The 18,949-nt window shown below is 40.9% G+C and overlaps 1 protein-coding gene across 1 annotated transcript; it reads right to left on the bottom strand.

The window, feature by feature from the left end:
- Window positions 1-10,777: 10,777 nt before the first annotated feature.
- LOC146625472 (C-C chemokine receptor type 9-like) lies at window positions 10,778-12,914 on the bottom strand. Its single transcript, XM_085362110.1, has 3 exons — window positions 12,875-12,914; window positions 12,640-12,686; window positions 10,778-11,815 (listed from the first exon to the last, which is right to left on the bottom strand). The coding sequence occupies exons 2-3, from the start codon at window positions 12,679-12,681 to the stop codon at window positions 10,778-10,780; spliced, it is 1,080 nt and encodes a 359-aa protein (XP_085218236.1). The 5' UTR covers window positions 12,682-12,686; window positions 12,875-12,914.
- Window positions 12,915-18,949: the final 6,035 nt, after the last annotated feature.

Here is an 18,949-nt window from a genome sequence, read left to right on the forward strand (position 1 = left end):
TCCAGATCAAAGCCTCGACTCCCACAGTCCTACAGGTAGAGATGGCTCTTTTGTTTTTGCTCCTCAGGTAGAGCAGCAGTCAGACTCTGTTCGCTTTTGGAAATCTTGCAACGCTCAGCCCATCCATCTCGCCGCTTGCTGCCTCGTTTTTGGAAGAGGTGGTAAAAGGCACGAGTAGAGACTGTGAGGGTGAAAACATGTTCCAGAGATGTCCAGAGATTGAACTTCTTGGCCTTGTAGTGCTTTATTATTTCCTGTTTTTTTCCTTTTTCCACTTTTGCCCATAGTGAGACTAATAGTAAAAACAATGCTGTTGTAATTCATCTTTTAGAAAGGCTTCCCAGCTTCGGTACTCACTGATACCTGAACCATCATCCTTTTCCACTGTTTTAGTGCATGATTCCTATTGAAAACGCTATAATTACAGGGCTGGCATTTGTAATAAATTACAAAGTTTTGCATAACTAATCAAATTGGTCCAAAGTACAGTAATGTAACAAGTTACTGCTCTTACTCTTACTTCTCTTTTATTTTTGAGATATATTATAAAGTGCTGCCAGTGCTGGCTTCATTCTCACCAAAATATGTTTATGCAATATTCTCCTTTCTGTTGGATTTGTGCAAATTCTCAATTAAAGAGTACAGCAGAAACATCTTTTGCATGCCCGCCATATGAATATATGCTATTTAGGCATGTGTACGGTTTAAAGCTACATAACTGATAATATATCTTCCATAATTTTGGTTTATAGCAAACATAGTTTTACAATCAGATCAGATGTTTTCAATCAGATGTTTTCCAGATGTTATTGCATGGTGGATCAAAACCTGATGGTGCATTTCTGTATTTATACATCCATCAGTTTTTATCTACTGATGATCTACAACACTGCTGGCTGAAATCCGAACCATAACAGAGCCCCCACCATGTTTTACAGATGGCTCCACAAACACTGATGACAGGTGGAATCCAAATTTTTTCCACAAGACTTGTTGCCACTGATTTTCAGTGCGGTTCTTGTGTAGTTTTACACACTTCAGCCTTTTCTCCCTGATCCTCTTCCTTAAGAATGGCTTCCTGACAGCCACCCTCTCACTGAGACAATTTGTTATGAGGCTTCAGTGAACAGCAGATGGATCAACTGAAGAGCCAGATGCATCTCTCAGGTCCTGTGTCAGGTCTTTGCCGGATTTTTTCCCCCTGTTACTTAAGGACAAGACTTTCAGATGCTTGTCGTCTGCTGCAGATAGTTTTTTTAAGGACAGACATTTTTCTTTTGTCTTCCATTTGTCCGGTTTCCTCAAACATTTTAAGGACAAACTGCACACCATGCAGAGATATGCCAAGTCTGGGAATCCCCTTATGGGCATTCTTCATGGATTGAGCTAAGGCGATGTCAGTAACAAAATGTCAAAAGATGCATTTTTTTGTTTCTTTTACTCATCTATTGGTCCATTTGTTGAGTGTAATGCTTTTGTTGTGCTCAAAAGACTCACAACTCAGTGTTAAGTGGTTTAGCAAGGACTGGACTTAAAATGAGATTGCCCAAAGAAAAATGTTGAAGGACTCAGAAAGCCTGGAGAACTACTCCTCAAAACCTCCTTAAAAATGACAAGAAATCCTGGCTCGGTGGAAATTAAATATAAAGAAATGAGGGTGGCTCAAGATAGACGTTTGCACAGCGCTGCAGTAATCAAGCATACATGTGCACAAAGTAAAAAGTACAAAACAGTTAACTGTACAATTTTATATTTTGACTTTTCTTTTTGTTTAAGACTCAAATGAGACACAAATCTTTGGGTTTGTGTCAGGAAGGGTATATGGTGTAAAAAGCCTGCCAAAGCAAACATACAGAGCTACCCTGAGTCATGACTCCCTTGTAAATAAGAGAGCAGTCAAAGTAGCGGCTAAAGTCAGCAGATTCTAACGATAAAGCAAAGAAGCTCACAAGTGCACTTGCTGTACTAAATTCTAACCAAACTACAACCTATTTTGTTCTTCAGGGCTAAGCCATTACAGTCTGTGTTCATTTTTAATATACATATTCCCCCTGTCTGCAAAAAGAGTGCAAAAGTGAATATTAAAGTGGCAGCTGTTAGAAACGATGTGAAACAGAATCAATGCGTAAAAAAAATGCGTTGGGTTCACACTCAGCACCCTCACAGCAGGCAGCTCTTTTCAGTGAAAATGCTCCGAAACTGTGCTGTTCACCACAGAGGCATCAAACAGCACGCACAATAGCTAGATAGCTAGATTCTAAATAAAAGCTGTTGTTGTTGCACAAGCGCTTGAAGTTTAAATGAGCACCTGGTTACTAAGTTCAACACAAAAAGCATTAAATATGTCAATTTTCTGCTTTCAATTTGCACCTGCTGCCTCCAGAAAACCCACTTTCAACTAAACTGGAGCCTAAAAAGGTAAACAAAACAGACATGTAAGAGCTGTACTCACTGTATAGTGAGTTTGCCATTCGATAGTATTATCCAAATGTTTAATATACATTATTACCTATAAAGTGCACTCAAAGTACCCAACAATGCTTTAAAAAAAGAAGTGTGCTACATTACAGCGCATTACAACACAACCTGCTAGTAAGGAGGTTTTCTTTAATAACTGATTGTTATAATATGTATTTTTTCAATAATTAATGGATATAAGGATATAATATAAGGATAAGTGCAAGAAAATAGAAGGATGAATGTTAGTATTTACTGCTGTTGTCTGTCAGCTTTAAACTGTGTGACAGCAACAATGCTATGAGTGGCAAATGCTGGAAACAACATTATTTTTCAATTATAAGATTTTAAGAATATAGGACATAATAAAAAAAATATTCTGATCCTTAAAAGGTCTTAAAATGAATGAAATACAACCTCAGATCAACTACAAAACATTGCATGTGCCTAAATTAAAGCCTCCAAACCTCAAATAAAAGCAAAGGTGTGAAGACTTGTGGGCCAAAAATCCTCCATAATAATGTGAGAGACTGATAAAGTCATACAGACAACCTTCTGCTAAAGGTTCTACAAGATACTGAATCATGAGCCGTACTGTATGTAGCATGGTTTAAGTGCCTTTATAAGCAGTAGTGAACAATAATTTATTTAAAAAAACTGATTTCAACAAACTCACCTCAGCAAACACAGAAAATGCAACCATTTCAGGCATGAATGCTCGGGCTAGTTGTTATTTATCTAAACAGAAAACAGTTTTTTCAGGGGACACGGCAGATCTGTGTTCAGCGTTTCTTGGAGGACGTCAGATCTTCTGTGCTGTCGCACTTGCTCTTCAGTAGTGGTGAGATCAGAGCTGCGAAATGTACCTAAACACAACTCATCTCTCTCCATACTACCTTTGCTGTGGCAGATGTTTCGACGCAGACTTGAGCCCAGGTGTAGACGCTTACCACATCCTCACTGCATCTCTTACACCTTCTGCACGGTGGAGGCCAGTTTTCCTCATGACCAGCAGCACAGGAGCTGGTAACTAAAACGATGACCGAAATGCATTTATTTTATTCGTGAAAAGTCAAATTGCACGTGAAGATAAGGATGTAGGTGTTACCACTGTATATATATAACATATAAAATAAAAGAAGAAGGAAAAGAAAACCTGTCTGTGTTGCACTACAAAATTAGATGTTTATTCCCAGACGCTAAACAGCGGCATGCATTTACACTACAATTTCATTTGTGAGATACTTCTATTATTACTTGAGGAACAGTGGATAGGTTTTCCTCTCCACACAGAGGATAATATCAGAACGTATGTGGTAACAACAACTGGCATGTGCATGAGCCCTCAACATAGACTCATAAAAATTTACATAGGTGAAGCATTATGACGAAAAAGCTAATTTCTGCAATAACAGGGTGCTAAATATTTTTTGCTGCAGGGCCAGATTTGTTTCCCGCCCCAATGTGGACATAAAATGTTGATTAGAAATCACTATAATAAGGTTCCAGTTGCATTGTATCCTGTAACAAACTTTGCAGCAAGCAAGAGTAATAAAGGAGTCGATACTTAGAGTTAATGCAGAATTAGTTGGATTGTTCCTCCACAGGATTCTGTAAATTTAGGGTGGAAAATATTTAAAATGCACTTAATTAGAAAAATTGGATGTTTAGCTCTAAAAACTGAAAATGATCCATGTTTTCTTTCTTAAACCAAAATTTTACTGGTAAAAAAAAAAGAGAGCTTTGTCTTTCCTATTCCTGCATTTTATGTCAGATTATGTTACCAAACAGGTAGATCAGTTATTAAATTGATACATTTAATTTATTATAATAAAGAAGTGTAACTGGTAGTAATTGTTCACCATTAAAAAGAATGGCAGATTTTATTTATGAGAGCCAAGAATTATGCAAAGCGTGATTTTGCAAATAAATGCACCTTGTCGTGCACTGAGTGTCTACACATGGCTTTGTGTTCATCATTATAAGTGTGCAAATGTCTTTTCTCCCCTCCACCCACTCCCACCCCTGCATCAACCCCGGTTTTCTCTGTCGTCCCTGAACACACCGGGCCCTCTCCTCCTCATCATCAGCGTCAATCTGTGGCTGTCACTCGGAGCCGGACAGTGACTAACGACACTCCCAGTCAGTCAAACACTTATCACCACACAGGTAACACACAGGCCTGGAAATGACTGACATGAAATGGAAACGTCTCTCATTCTGTGGGCCCGGGAGCTGAAGTGAAATATTAGCTGTGGGAGAGATGGCGGATGATAAGCGGCTCCTTGTTTGGGCTGGAATTGCGGAGGTCCAAGTTCTATTACATTTCTTCTGTGTGTGTGTGAAGCTGCTTCTTGCTTTCCTCATGAACCAGTTTACAGCAACAAGCTTTGAATTTAACAATGAACCTAACTTCCAGCATAAGCTTATTTGTGACTTTCTCTAGCAGTAAATGGAGCTCAGAGCCGGTGGGTCACTGCTGATATGTAAGCCATTGTCCCTGCAGCTTTCGGATGTCCATAAGAAACAGACCGCAGTCTGCTCAATGTCAGTGGGTCACATATGTTTCCACTGTCTCTCCTATTACTCACAGACTCCACAGTATCCTCCCTCCATCCCTCTTTTTTCTTTCTCACTCACCTCTCCTTTATGCACACACGCACGCAATTCCCCCTGTGCAGAAAGATGGATGGGATGTTCCCAACCACAGGTGCTGCTCTACTTGTGAGTCTTTTTGCATTCTTCACTGCACGATCCAGTCCTGCTTTTAGAGTTATGTATGGCAGTGAGTTCAGTCTGTTTGTAGCTCAGTGGGAATGGGCTGATGTTCAAAAACAAAGAAAAACTCACTGACTTCATATTTAACCCCGCTTTCCCAGACTTGGTCTCCCAACCAAAATCGCCACTAGATGGGGTTGATTTCTTTTCCAACTTGTCTGTTTGCTGTTGACCCTATTGAAACCTAAACTAGGAGCTTTCTGCTGTGCACATCACACCACCTTGTGGCTGATATTAGTAGCAGCCTGAAATAAAACAATATAGCAAAGCTTTTGCTGTATACACTAGCAGTTTGGTACTTTTATGGCAGTAATTCCCAACAAAAGGCCTGTCCATACAAAGAGTTGAGGGTGTTGTAATGTTCAGTGTGTTTGTAAGACAAATATATGCACAAATGGGAATATAAATTAGTGTTATTCAGTAGTTCAGTAGGTTTAAGATTACAGTTTTTTCTGATTGCTTACAGTTTTTTCTGAATGCTTAAACCCTAACTGTGATTCCTGTAGCACAATCTCTAAAACTATTCAGACTTATAGCAAAACCACTCACTGAGTTTGCAAAACTAAAAGCACAAAAACTGCTTTGCACTCAGTTTGCAATTTTGTAACACACACTTTGCAAAACTGTAGCCACAATTCACTGCACAACACTCAATTACCAAATTTCCAACACACTCCTAGCAAAAGTATACACATGTATGGCTATCATTAACACTAATTTGCCAACTGTCTGGCACACTTTCACATGTGAAAACTTTTTTAGATAATTCGTTCACTTTGCAATCAGCCTAAGCACTATAATACAGGTAAGCTGTGTGTGCGGAGTACAATGGAGGGAGCAGAAAGAGTGAGAAGAAGAGGAGGCCGAGGAAGAGGACGTGGAGGTGAAGAAGTAGGATGAAGAGGACGACAAGGACAAGGAGGAGCAAGAGGAAGATGAGGAGGGGGGAGAGGAAAATGAGGAGGGGGGGAGAGGAAAATGAGGAGGGGGGAGAGGAAGGGTAGGAAGAGTAAGAAATAGAATTACTGATGACATCAGAGCTACAATAGTGGACTATGTAATCAACCGTGGAATGACCCTGAGGGAAGCTGGCCAACGGGTCCAGCCTAACTCGAGCCGCTACACTGTAGCAAGTACCATAGGGACATCTTGAAATGAGAATCGGTTAGTACAGTCACTTCGCACAAAGATTTGTAGCACTGCCATATGCCAATGAGAAACACACCAATACCATTGATGTAAAAATACTGAAATTGTTACTTTACAGAATTGCTAGATGACCAGATGCTGGGGGCAGAGGAAGCATGTTCACTGCAGACCAAGTAACCCATATAGTCATTATGGCGATTGCAAATAATCCTATACTTGGAAATGAACACTTGTGTTTGTTTTGATGTGTTTGAATAAACACCAGTACTTGAAGTTTGGATCCCTCTATGCTTATGGATCTATGACAGAAGTATGAGCTCACACTGACATAGCCTACCTTGTGCACAGAGAAAGCAAAGGCCAGATGTGTTTTGTATTCATACCATCAGTGTGCAGTTGGCGCATTGTGTGCTTAGTAGATGATGGCTTGTGTGTACCGTTTGATACGGAAACACCATTTTTACGAAGGTGTGAAGAGTTAATCTAGCTGTGTTCGCTTTTGCAAGAGAACTACAATGTTTTGATTATTGGGTGACAGGTTTTCTTATTTGTGTGAAGAGTTTTGCAAAATTAGCCAATAGTTACAAAAAATGTGCTTAAGCAATCAGAAAAAACTGTAAGCACATTTTTTGTAACTATTGGCTAATTTTGCAAAACTCTTCACACAAATAAGAAAACCTGTCACCCAATAATCAAAACATTGTAGTTCTCTTGCAAAAGCAAACACAGCTAGATTAACTCTTCACACCTTCGTAAAAATGGTGTTTCCGTATCAAACGGTACACACAAGCCATCATCTACTAAGCACACAATGCGCCAACTGCACACCGATGGTATGAATACAAAACACATCTGGCTTTTGCTTCCTCTGTGCACAAGGTAGGCTATGTCAGTTTGAGCTCATACTTCTGTCATAGATCCATAAGCATGGAGGGATCCAAACTTCAAGTACTGGTGTTTAGTCAAACACATCAAAACAAACACAAGTGTTTATTTCCAAGTATAGGATTATTTGCAATCGCCATAATGACTATATGGGTTACGTGGTCTGCAGTGAACATGCTTCCTCTGCCCCCTCCTCGTCTTCCTCTTGCTCCTCCTTGTCCTTGTCGTCCTCTTCATCCTACTTCTTCACCTCCACGTCCTCTTCCTCGGCCTCCTCTTCTTCTCACTCTTTCTGCTCCCTCCATTGTACTCCGCACACACAGCTTACCTGTATTATAGTGCTTAGGCAGATTGCAAAGTGAACGAATTATCTAAGAAAGTTTTCACATGTGAAAGTGTGCCAGACAGTTGGCAAATTAGTGTTAATGATAGCCATACATGTGTATACTTTTGCTAGGAGTGTGTTGGAAATTTGGAAATTGAGTGTTGTGCAGTGAATTGTGCCTACAGTCTTGCAAAGTGTGTGTTACAAAATTGCAAACTGAGTGCAAAGCAGTTTTTGTGCTTTTAGTTTTGCACACTCAGTGAGTGGTTTTGCTATAAGTCTGACTAGTTTTAGAAATTGTGCTACAGGATTCACAGTTAGTGTTTAGGCATTCGGTAAAAACTGTAATTCTTTTCTCTTCTCACACTAACTGGCTGACCCTCTCAGATATATCAGTAAACCTTTGGAAGATCAGGGTTTTGCAACATCAACTGGTAAGAATGTATGAACGCTATGAAGGAAAAAAGACATGAAGCCTAAAAACATGCAAATCCCTGACAGGCACTCACCAGCCCCTTTGTTAGGTACAGCTGTTCAGCTGCTTGTTGACACAAATGTCTAATCATCCATCACATGGCAGCAACTTAGAGTACGTACACATGTAAACGTGGTCGAGACGAGCTGCTGAAACTAAGCTTGAGAATGGGGGAAGAAAGGTGATTTAAATTGCTGTCAGTGTGCTGTGGTTGTTGGTGACAAACTGGTTTATTTCAGAAACTGTTAATCTGCTGGGATTTTCCCACAAAACCATCTCTAGGGTTTAGAGAGAATGGTCCGAAAAAGAGGAAATATCCAGCGACAATTCTCTGTTTGAAAATATCAGGAGAGAGTGATTAGATGACATTGAGCTGATAGGAAGGTAGCAGTAACTCAAATAATCGCCTGTTACAACCAAGGTACGCAGAAGAGCATCTCTGAACGCACAACATATAAAACACTGAAGTAGATCGGCTACAGCTGCAGAAGGTGCTACTCCTGTCAGCTAAAAACAGGAAACCAAGGCTACAGCAACACTCATCAAAACTGGACAATGGAAGATTGGAAAAATGTTGCCTGGTCTGCTGAGCCTTGAATTCTGCTACAATATTTAGATGGTGATGGGTCAGAATTTCCTATAAACAACATGCAAGCATGCCTTGTATGAGTGGTTCAGGTGGTGGTGTAATGGTGTCGGGGGAAATATTTTCTTTGCACATTTTGACCCCATAGTGTCCCCATCTTCTGTTGGCTGTTTCCTCTTGGATAAAGCAGCATGACACAAAGTTCAAATCATCTCAAACTGGTTTCTGCAACATGTCAGCGTGATAACTGGCCTCCACAGCCATCACAGGTCGATCCAATAGAGCATCTTTAAGATGTGGTGGTTCGGGAGATTCACAACATGGATGTGCGGCACCTTGTTGAATCTGTGTCGGAATAACCTTACGTTGCAGGGTGTGCGTAATAAAGTGGATAGTGAGGGTAGACTAACATGTACAGTCAGCACATCCTATGTTAGCTCTGCAGTTTTGTTTAAATCAGTAACAGGAAACTAAAACAGGGCATTTAAGCCCATCTAATGCCATTTCATTGTGCGTGTGTATGCATTAGATGTTACCTTAATAAGCTATAACAACTATTTTTCCTTGTAACCCAAAGCCCAGTGTAATCTTTCACTGGATCAGTTATGAAATAAAAACACTGATGCAAAAAACAGATCTTCACTTCTGCTTCTAAGACAAACCGTGGGACTGACCCCGACTTGAGAAACTGAAAAACCTATAACGAAGCACTTCATCTTACCACAGTGCTGCGCGCCCCTTCGGTTATTGCGTAACATTCTTTTCCCTTGAATTCATATGACCGGGACATTGAGGACATCTGTAGGGAGGCCTCAGCTCTGCATTTAAGCGGGAACATCTTGTTGTTGACTTGACTGATGGTTTCCTGTCGTGAGATGAAGAAACAGCACAAAAGAGGCACTTGAAAGAACGTGTCTGTGGTCTCACCTGAATCCAGCAGGTATGTAACTATGCAGCAGTCTCTGTGGTCACCTTGGTGACCACAAAAACACCTCATATTTTGTTTCCTGCAGCTAACAGGTACTTTGTGGTGTGCTTTGCTTCTACCACCTGTCTCTTGTTTTTGTCTTCCAGCACAGGAATTTGTATTGTATTGGTTAAAAATTTAAGATCAGGTTATCTGACATCTGCTGCTTCTGATTGTGGGCGCCGGGAAGAGTAAACAAACCTCTCGTAGCTCATCAGCAGCAAATTTAAATGCCAGCTTACTGATACTTGAATGACTTGATGTTTTCAGGCCAGATAAGTTAGAAACAAGCACTACTATGCAGGGATTGACTTGCACGTGCCATTAAAAACTGCGCATATGTGTATTTAGTGCACCCTGCTGAAACGTTACCTTTTGCATGAGAGTGGAGCTGCAGTAGAATTGGAAAGTTTTTCAAGCTGTGACACCTGCCTGCACGGATGTCTGTCACCTGTCTGAGCTACAGCCGTTGTGAGACCGCTGTGGGAAATGTCTTTCATGGCAGTATGAATGGCTAACGTTAGCTTTCGCTGTGAAACTGCCAAGTCATACCCAAACAAGGTTCAATCATAAAACAGTGTCAGCAGACAGGATGGCATAGACTTTTAATATGAGGATGTGTACTCAGATCGAAAACAGTGAACTTGCCACATTCGAGTATGTTTCCCACCACACTAAATACGTTATACTAGTGAAAGCATTTAAATACTTCCCCAGGTATAAACTGCTGATCTCATCACTTAGCCCCTGCAGAAAGGGGTACTTGAACCGACCGTTGAAGACTCATCCTGTTTGTTGTTGTGCGGTGAAGTATTGAACATAAGCAGCATAAACTGGAGTATGAATCGTTTTTTTAATGTTTCGTAGTCATTTAAAGCAGCACACAGCAAATACATGATGGAACAAATGTTTAAAAAAATACAAACAGTATTTACAGTAATGTACAGTTTTTACAGTAATTTCAGATAAAAATGTGCCTGTTACTGTCAGTATGTGGTTGAAATTAATGTAAAGGCTTTTTTTTTTTTTAATTGTTGTTACTTTTGAAGTTGCAAATGCCATTGTTGCTCCTCTAATGTGGAGTAATGCATGAAGAACATAGTGGAAAACATGAATTGGGCTCAGATCTCAGGTACGGTTAGGGAAAATGGGCAGTTATATGGAAAGGGCAGGAGTAGTATCAGTGTCTGACATGAGAGAGGGGCGTTTGGGAACTGCCTGCGTTTTACTGAGCCCTCCTTTGCTCATACCTCCAATGCAAGTCCTCACCATCCTTTGCAGGTCTTGTCTGAACCGAACTCCAATGAAGACGTAGAGGAAGGGGTTGAGGCAAGCGTGTGTATATGCCAAACTTTTGGCAACCTGTCCAGCTATATCAAAATTAATTACAGTGTCACAATCTGTGTAAGTCATATTAGTTGCCTGTCTGGCTTCCACAATCAGCAGGCTATTGTAAGGCAGTTGAGAGAGGACAAAAACAAACACCACAGCAAGGATGACACGGAGGGCCTTGTGCTTTTCAAAGCTCTTGGCCTGCATAAGTGTGCGAATGATGACAGAATAACAAAAGAACATGACTAGTAGAGGAATGCAGAAGCCCATGCAAATCTGCAGGGACAGCACGAGGATCTTTGTATGATTGTTTACATTGTTCCAGTAGACCATAGTACAAAATTGCATTTCTTGAGATATCTTCACCTCGGCGAAGATAAACTCAGGGAGTGTGAGGAGAGCAGAGACAAACCAGACACCAAGGCAAGCAAGTTTGCTGTAGAACAGCCTCTTTTTCTTTAGGTTTTGGGCCTTAATAACTTGAACAATAGCAATGTATCGGTCCACACTAATGCAGGTGAGAAGAAACATGCTGCTGAAGAAGTTGATCTTATAGACAGCGGACACTATTTTGCAGAGAGTGATGCCAAAATCCCAGCCTTTAATGGCATCGACTGCCCAGAATGGAAGCATGCACAGGAAAAGGAGATCAGCCACTGCCAGATTTAGCAGATACACATCGGTCATTGTTTTCAGGCGGTTGCGCACAGTGGTGTAGATCCAAACCACCAGCAGGTTACCCACAGCACCCAGGATGAAGATGATCCAGAAGAGCGGCGGCTCGTACTGCCCACGAAACTCTCTGACCCAGGTTCTGTCACACATGCCTGATTCGTCAGTTGGCAGAGAATAGTCCTCGGTCTGAAATCAGAAAGCAGGTTTTCTCGTGAGGTATTAAAGACAACTGTTTGCAACAGATGCACTGTCTTTTTGTCTTGCTTTGAGTTTCCTGTCATGCATTTTTTTTTTATCTCTCTCTCTCTCTCGTTGAAACCCAACTCACTCTCTCTTGGTTACTCGTTGGTGGTTACATAAGATAACATGTTTACAATGGGAATACAGTGAAATTACATCAAACACTGTCTGTGACGTGCAAGCTAACCAGAGTATGCAAAAAAAAACTGCCGTCAGGTGCAGGTGCCGTGTCTGTACTGGAGAAACCACACTACTGCACAGTTTCCTGCTGCTATCCAACCCTGAGGCGAAGGGGGGGGAGTGCGAACGATCCCGAGGGGCTCCAGAAAGGGGCCCCCTGCAGAACTCAGGACCCCCAGAAGCATGGCATTTAGATATAGGGCAAAGATAAAAAGCGGCGTCTTGGTGTTGAGATACAATGGAAAATTTGATGCGAACTACAGCCGTGGCTCTCTGTGGTAATTTAGTATTCTAGAGATGTCTGCTTTAGATAAATCGACTACACTTGGGTCACTAAATGGATTCTTTTACACTTTCAATAAAGATATATAATGGCAAATAAACAAACTCAGGTTTTGTGTACATACAGATTTTTAAACAGCATCTTAAATTAAGTTTTACGGTATTTTTGAATACTTTAAATACAGCAAAACAATACAAAATGTCACTTAAGCACTCCATGTGTAAGCAGGCAATACTAAGAATGGCAAGTCTACTATATATAGAATACAGACATTAGTGTTTATGAGTTTTTTCAAAGTAATACTCACTGGAGAATATGTTGTTTCATTGAAATCACTGAAATCCTCCATGATTGCTACAAAGGAACCAGAAAATGTTCAAATTAAAAACAAGATTAAAAACAAGATTAAAAAAATAGATTGCAAAAATAAAATAAAAAGTAAAAAATAAATAAATAAAATAAACATTAAATAGAACAAACTAAATATAACCTGGAGCTGAACTAAATGTTAAATGGAAACATCTTTTCAGCAAATTACTTACCCGCTCAGTAAGGCCGTAGTAAGCAACTTCACAGTCACAGGGTTGTCACTTTTACCAAGCACGACTCATCTTCACTAACTTATATGGTTTCTCTGCAACCACAGAATCACGTGACTATATCAGTTCATTTCCCCTCTAGGCCTTTGTTGATGCACGCGCATGTCTTTATTACAGCTAGCAGTACTTCAAAAACTAGCATCAGACATGCATGGTTTCAAACACTGACAACGTTGCACCAGTTTAAAGGAGAAGTTGTGATTTTTAGGCTGCACCATCTGAACCCTGACCATCAGGCTGGAACCAAAGCACATTCTCTCCACAGCTGATTGGGTTTGATCGAGTCGTGGCCCATTTTGTACACACAGGTGTGGAGCACTTAGAGCAGGAGATGAGTGATGCGTGAAACTGAAAACCAAAGTGCGATTAAAGCCTAAAGCTAAAAGATCGTGGGCGCTGCTGTTTCTTTGCAGTTTCAGTGGTCTGAAATTCAGACGATGTGGGCTTGTGTCAAAATAACAGTATGTGTAAGCCTTCTTGTTTCTTATTAGCATGTGCTCTTACTTAGTAAACAACTCATTGTCTGCATGAGAGAAACCGTGATTTCCCTTTGAAGTATGAGGAAATCAAATCTGGGAAGTAAAAAGTTCGTTTGGTAATGCCTAGACTAGGCTAAAGGGAGTTTAATAAAAAACATGATCATGCTGGATGCTGACCACAGTGGTGCAAAACAAATGAAGAAGAAAGTCCCTGACATACCACCTGACATCCAAACAAAACTGAAAACATAAAGTCATCTTGTGACCCGGGATGGAAGATGATGATCACACTGTGACACACTCATCAACAAGAGCCTGACACACTTTGAAAATGATTATAGATCAAATTATTGAAATAGTTCATCTGTTTTTGCTTCCTTATAGGGTTCTCTTGGGGGGCTATTTTGACCTCTCAGAAGGCCCTCCGTATGACTGAGTGTGTTGTATTCTCAAAGTTTCACTTCCTGGCCTGGATTCCTTAGCACTTGAATCAAGAGGATGAGCGTGCGAGCCATTACCTCTTCAAATTTCTACCAATTGCTCACTGGTTGCGTTTCTCGGTTTTGATCGGCGTGAGGCACGAGGAAATGAATATGTCATGATCAGTATTTACCTTCTGGGAACAGACTGTTGAAAGCGTAGCAGCCTGAGAGGTTTCACTCACTACTTGCCATCTACCAACTGTCAAAGTGCGGCTAATTGCATGGCTTTGATCTGTGGGAATGAAAAGCACCATAGCAGAGAGACCATTACATACCGTCAAAGGGAAAGTTTCGTTGGCATCGGTTGATGACGGCGCCACATCAGGCTCCAAATTGAAGATGAGATCACCTTTCGAATCTTTGATGCAGTGGCTTTATTGGGAACTTTCTATGAAAAACAAACCAGTGGACATAATAAGTGCGTAATCAAAGTTTAGTGCCCTTTCAGTATCAGTATCAGGGTCAAAATGGCGAAGTCATACATCGCAATCCATCAATCTCCAATAGCTGTCATAGAGTGAGAGACAGGGTACAGGTAAGGTCAACACAAAGACGCAGACAACCATTTAACAAGTGCAGTCAACTTAGCTTTGCTAGTTAACCTACTCTGTTTTTGGACTGCGGGAGGAAGTGGGAGTAAACAGAGAGAACCTATGTAGATGCATGAAGAACACGTAAAGTCTGTGTCATAAATGTTGTTTGATTCAAACTCGGGACCTTTCTGCCTTGATGCAAAACTGCTAACCACTGCGCCACTATATGAACCACAAATCACATACATAGATAATAAAAACAAAAAACTTGCTTTGAGAGTCTTTTCACTCCCCCCGAAAAATGCTGCATAGAATGACAACGCAATCATGCAGTGTTTCAGTGTTCCATGCAGCTGTTGTAGATTGTAACCACGGTTATGCATATTTAAAGGTGACTAAACGAGGTAGTTTACCCAACACGACTGCAGACTGCCGCCTGAATGACACACTTTAAGGCTTCATGCATCTCATGACATCTTATGACATAGCTCTCACTGCTGCTGTAGCCATGGGCGTGCTTTGTGTTTTCGTTGTTGTGTAACACGTGTGTGTGTGTGTGTGTGTGTGTGTGGTGAAGGTTTTGTTCACTGAGGCCCATGCTCTTCAACCTGTGTGGTGTGTTGATAGTAATGTCTGTCATAAAGGAACCGTTGCGCTGAGCCGTTAGCTGTGGATTACAAGAGTCTTTTAAAACAATAAATAAAATAATAAATTAATAAAAAGCAAGTTTCCTGATTAATTAAACTGTATTTGTATTTTTTGTGCTTGGACTGAACCAATAAATCAAACTATTTAATGCACATGAAATGCAAAGGAGATTTTGTTTTTAAAAGTCCAGGAAAAACCAATAAAACTAACAGATCTGTTTCTGAACATTAAGGATGAATTTCGATGGCACAAAATAAGAATTATGAACCTTCTCCATGCTCTGTTTTCAGGCTTTAGAAAATCTAACCCGTGACGGCACACTTCGCCCAATCACACATCTTTTCAGCCGTATCAGGTGTGATGTGGTGGCACTGCGGTTCAGGCAGAGGTCTTCCAGCTGTGTGTGTGTGGTGGCATTTGTTCAGGCCAACCGTCAGTACTGACCTGCTTTTGAAACACACAAAAATGGAAAGGAGAAACCTCCAAGGCTGACTTTCAGTGGTGTGCTGAATATAGGAGCAACCAGCAGCTGCCAGCTCAGCCTTACCTGTGCCAATCTGAGCCACTGAGCTGGATTTCTCATCCATGTTTTCACTTGCGGAGTATTTTATCCAAAATGATCAGAGAAACATTTGTGTTTTAGTTTTAGTGATTGATAAAACTGAAGTTATTGTACTGGGCCCTAAAAAATCAGCTTCCAGGCCGCTCTCTTTGGAACCAGCTCCCAGACTGGATTTCAGAGACAGACACTTCTCGACTTTTAAGGCCCAGTCTGCTGGGGGGTTCCCATGAGGCACTGAGTGTTTCTTCTTCACTTACCTTTTTCACTTTCTATTCGTTTACACATTACTCTGCATTTCCTTATTAGTTATTATCCATCTCTGGCTCTCTTCCACAGTGTGCCTTCTTTTCTGTCTTCCTTCCATCACCCAACTGCTCATGGCTGCCCCTCCTTGGGTCTAGTTCTGCTGGAGGAGCTTTTACTTCTCACTGTCACCAAGCGTTTGCTCATGTGTCTGCATATTGCACCAACACAGCGCATCACTTCCTCATTCATATGTGGTCACTTGCAATTCCAAACAACAAAAAACCCACATGCCAAAACGCTGAGGCTCTGAGATGTGCCTAGAAGTCAACTGCTGATGTCATGCTGCAGTCTGTGGGATATTCCCATCATCATCTGGTGGGAGAGGCGTAGAACAGAAAACCAGACGTGGCATATTCTGCTACCTTTTCTAAATCTCCAACTCTGAAGAATATAAAGCAGGGAAAACACCCTGGAATGACCATGTATACAACCTGAAACAAAAAAAATACTAGATCTCTCAACCCAATCATCCCTTGTGGGAATAAAAGACTTTGAACATGTTGTTTTGATACCTATTCATGTCAACATAACAAAAAGGCATGAAAAATCACAGAAAGTCCAGAAACAAAGGATTGTCCCATTTGTAAAAGCAAAGTAAACAGTGTAGTTTCTGTGTTAAGTTTTGTAGCGTGAAATGAATTTCCACTGTGATAGACAAAGTCACAAAACATAAGCAACAGATTCATATGACAACCTGACTTCTCTCTGATTGATGGGGGAGATTAGTCAACAGAATGAACAAGAGGGGGAAAAACCTCCCAATCACTTCAGCTAAACCCGGATTATGTGTGTTACACTTACAACTGGAGATCCTCGTAGCACAGAGAGGCAAACTTTGAGTCGTTTTGTGAACTCAGCATGTATGTGCCATTTTATTTCACAGAAAAAGCAAGATAAAAAACAACTGCGTTAAGCAATTATTCTCAGAAGTGACTAAAAGCTGCTTCCAGTATCTCTTTGTTGTCATCTGTCTCATCTCTTAGCAACTGCCAGTTACTGAGTGACATCGAGCGGGCCCGGGAAGCTGTGATATGCAGGCCTAACCTTTTTACAACAATGTTCCCACAGTGATAGTGAGGTAGCCGGCGTCACAGAGATAAAGGCAGAGACAAAGGATATGAGAGAAGGGAACCAACCTGGAAGCAGCAGTTGATGTAACAATGTCAAATAAAACATACCTACTGGTTCCACGGTGTTATGATTCTGCCACATTATGGTTACTGGGGCGATTCAGAAATCTTGAGAGACGGCAGCGTTGTTGAGTTTGTCTTTTGTTTAACGAATCCAAGCAACATGGATGGATTAACAGACAAATGTAATATCTCAGCTATCAATACACTGCCATACACCTTTACACTTACATTAACATCACCTGCAGGACAAATAGTGATCAAATATGGCTTGTGATACGTGACTGCTAAATCACCCTAGTACAAGTTCAGGGCAAGATTGAACAGGAATGTTACACTGCTCTGTAGTTACTGAATGCCATGTGGGTGTAAATATGCCAGCGCTAACATCGAAACCTGAGATTAGCGTAGATTGCCGCAGTCTTTTCTTCCACTAAAAGTCCAACCATCTTTGTTTTAGGACATTTACAGTCTGAAACTCTCCCCACCAGCACCAGCAAATGTCTGCTTCATGATTCTGTAGAAAACCAGAAGCTTCTGCGTTGCTAGTGAAACTGAGAAAACCCCTTTGATGCCTTGTCAGTGAGCAGGAAGCTGTTCTTCACCAGCTTCACTACTCTGAATTAACTATTGCCCCATACTGTGGGAAAGTGCTGTGACTTCTCTCAGCAGTGCAAGAGACTCTGCTTGGTACATACAAGTCACCACTTCCTGTGCCTGCTGCTGTGATTTATTGTCAGTCTGTTGTACAGCAGCTTAGCTTGTGCATCCTATCCGAACCAACCAGCGGTTCTCAATCCCCATCTTGTTTACTCTTTAGCTGCACCACAAGCACGCGACTACATGCAAATATAGGGCAAGGATTTATTTATTTTTTTGCTAAACACAACTTTCATTAGGTGGTGGAGAAGAAATAATGTAGATGCCATCTTTCTGAATCAGAGCAGCGCTAATGGGTTTTAAAGCATCATCATTGTTATGAGTTTACAGCTCGTATAAGCACGTAGTGTGTTTCTCACCTACTCCCTCCTTCAACACGTATGAAAGGAGGACCACCTCATGTGCATAAGTTCTGTGCAAGATGCATAACTCACATGAGTTTAATTCAGGACGCTGTGGCTTTTAAGGGTTTCAGTGAAAACAAAAAGGGTTTGACGGTTGACTTGCTGGTGACCACTGTTTCTTATTTTGGTGCTATCTTGGTCTACTTTGGTTAGGAGAAACAGGGAAACAAAACACATGTTTCTCAAGATAAGCAAAGCAGATTAGATATGGTAAACTCTACAACAACAGCAATTCTTTTGTGCAAATAATATCAGTCAGCACTATTATTACGAGTATCATCAGAGAGATTTACCTCATGGTCATTTTACCCCCCGGAATCTTCTTAACAGGTAATTTTTTTTTTTTTTTTTTTGGTGGTACTTTACTAAAACCCCTTGCTGATTTAGCATGAAATAATACAGAATCCATAAACATAATAATACTCCTGCCCACAGATTTGTAGTTAAAAACATGTAGTTTTGTGCTTTGTTGTTCCTGGGTGTCTTAGTGTGGCAGCATTAGCATCTAGTCTTACTTACTGGCCTGAAAAAAACATACATGGGTCAACACACAAAACACAATTGCATCTGTAACTTGAAAAAAGGGAAAAGAAAAAATATTTTAAGTACTTGTGAGTAACCAGTGCAGTGACAACAGGCTGCAAAGTCACTGACATCAAGCACCTGTTGCCCAAACTGAGTTTTTTCAAGGTTATAATGAGATACATTTATTTGTGCATGTGTATTTTTGTATTACTGCATTGTGGCGCCCCCTGGTACAGATTACACAAACGTGCCGTGTGTGTGGCATGGCATTCACTACATCGACTTTTTT

This window comes from Diplotaxodon limnothrissa, linkage group LG9 (genome assembly GCF_057381915.1).
Source record: "Diplotaxodon limnothrissa isolate DT_005_m linkage group LG9, D_limnothrissa_male_GT1.1, whole genome shotgun sequence".
NCBI lineage: Eukaryota > Metazoa > Chordata > Actinopteri > Cichliformes > Cichlidae > Diplotaxodon > Diplotaxodon limnothrissa.

Bases quoted from the DNA above. Each gene is read 5' to 3' on its own strand.
- LOC146625472 (XM_085362110.1), bottom strand. From the start codon at position 12,681: ATGGAGGATTTCAGTGATTTCAATGAAACAACATATTCTCCA. The intron at 11,816-12,639 runs GTGAGTATTACT...TTCTGATTTCAG, and splicing joins ATGAAACAACATATTCTCCA to ACCGAGGACTATTCTCTGCC.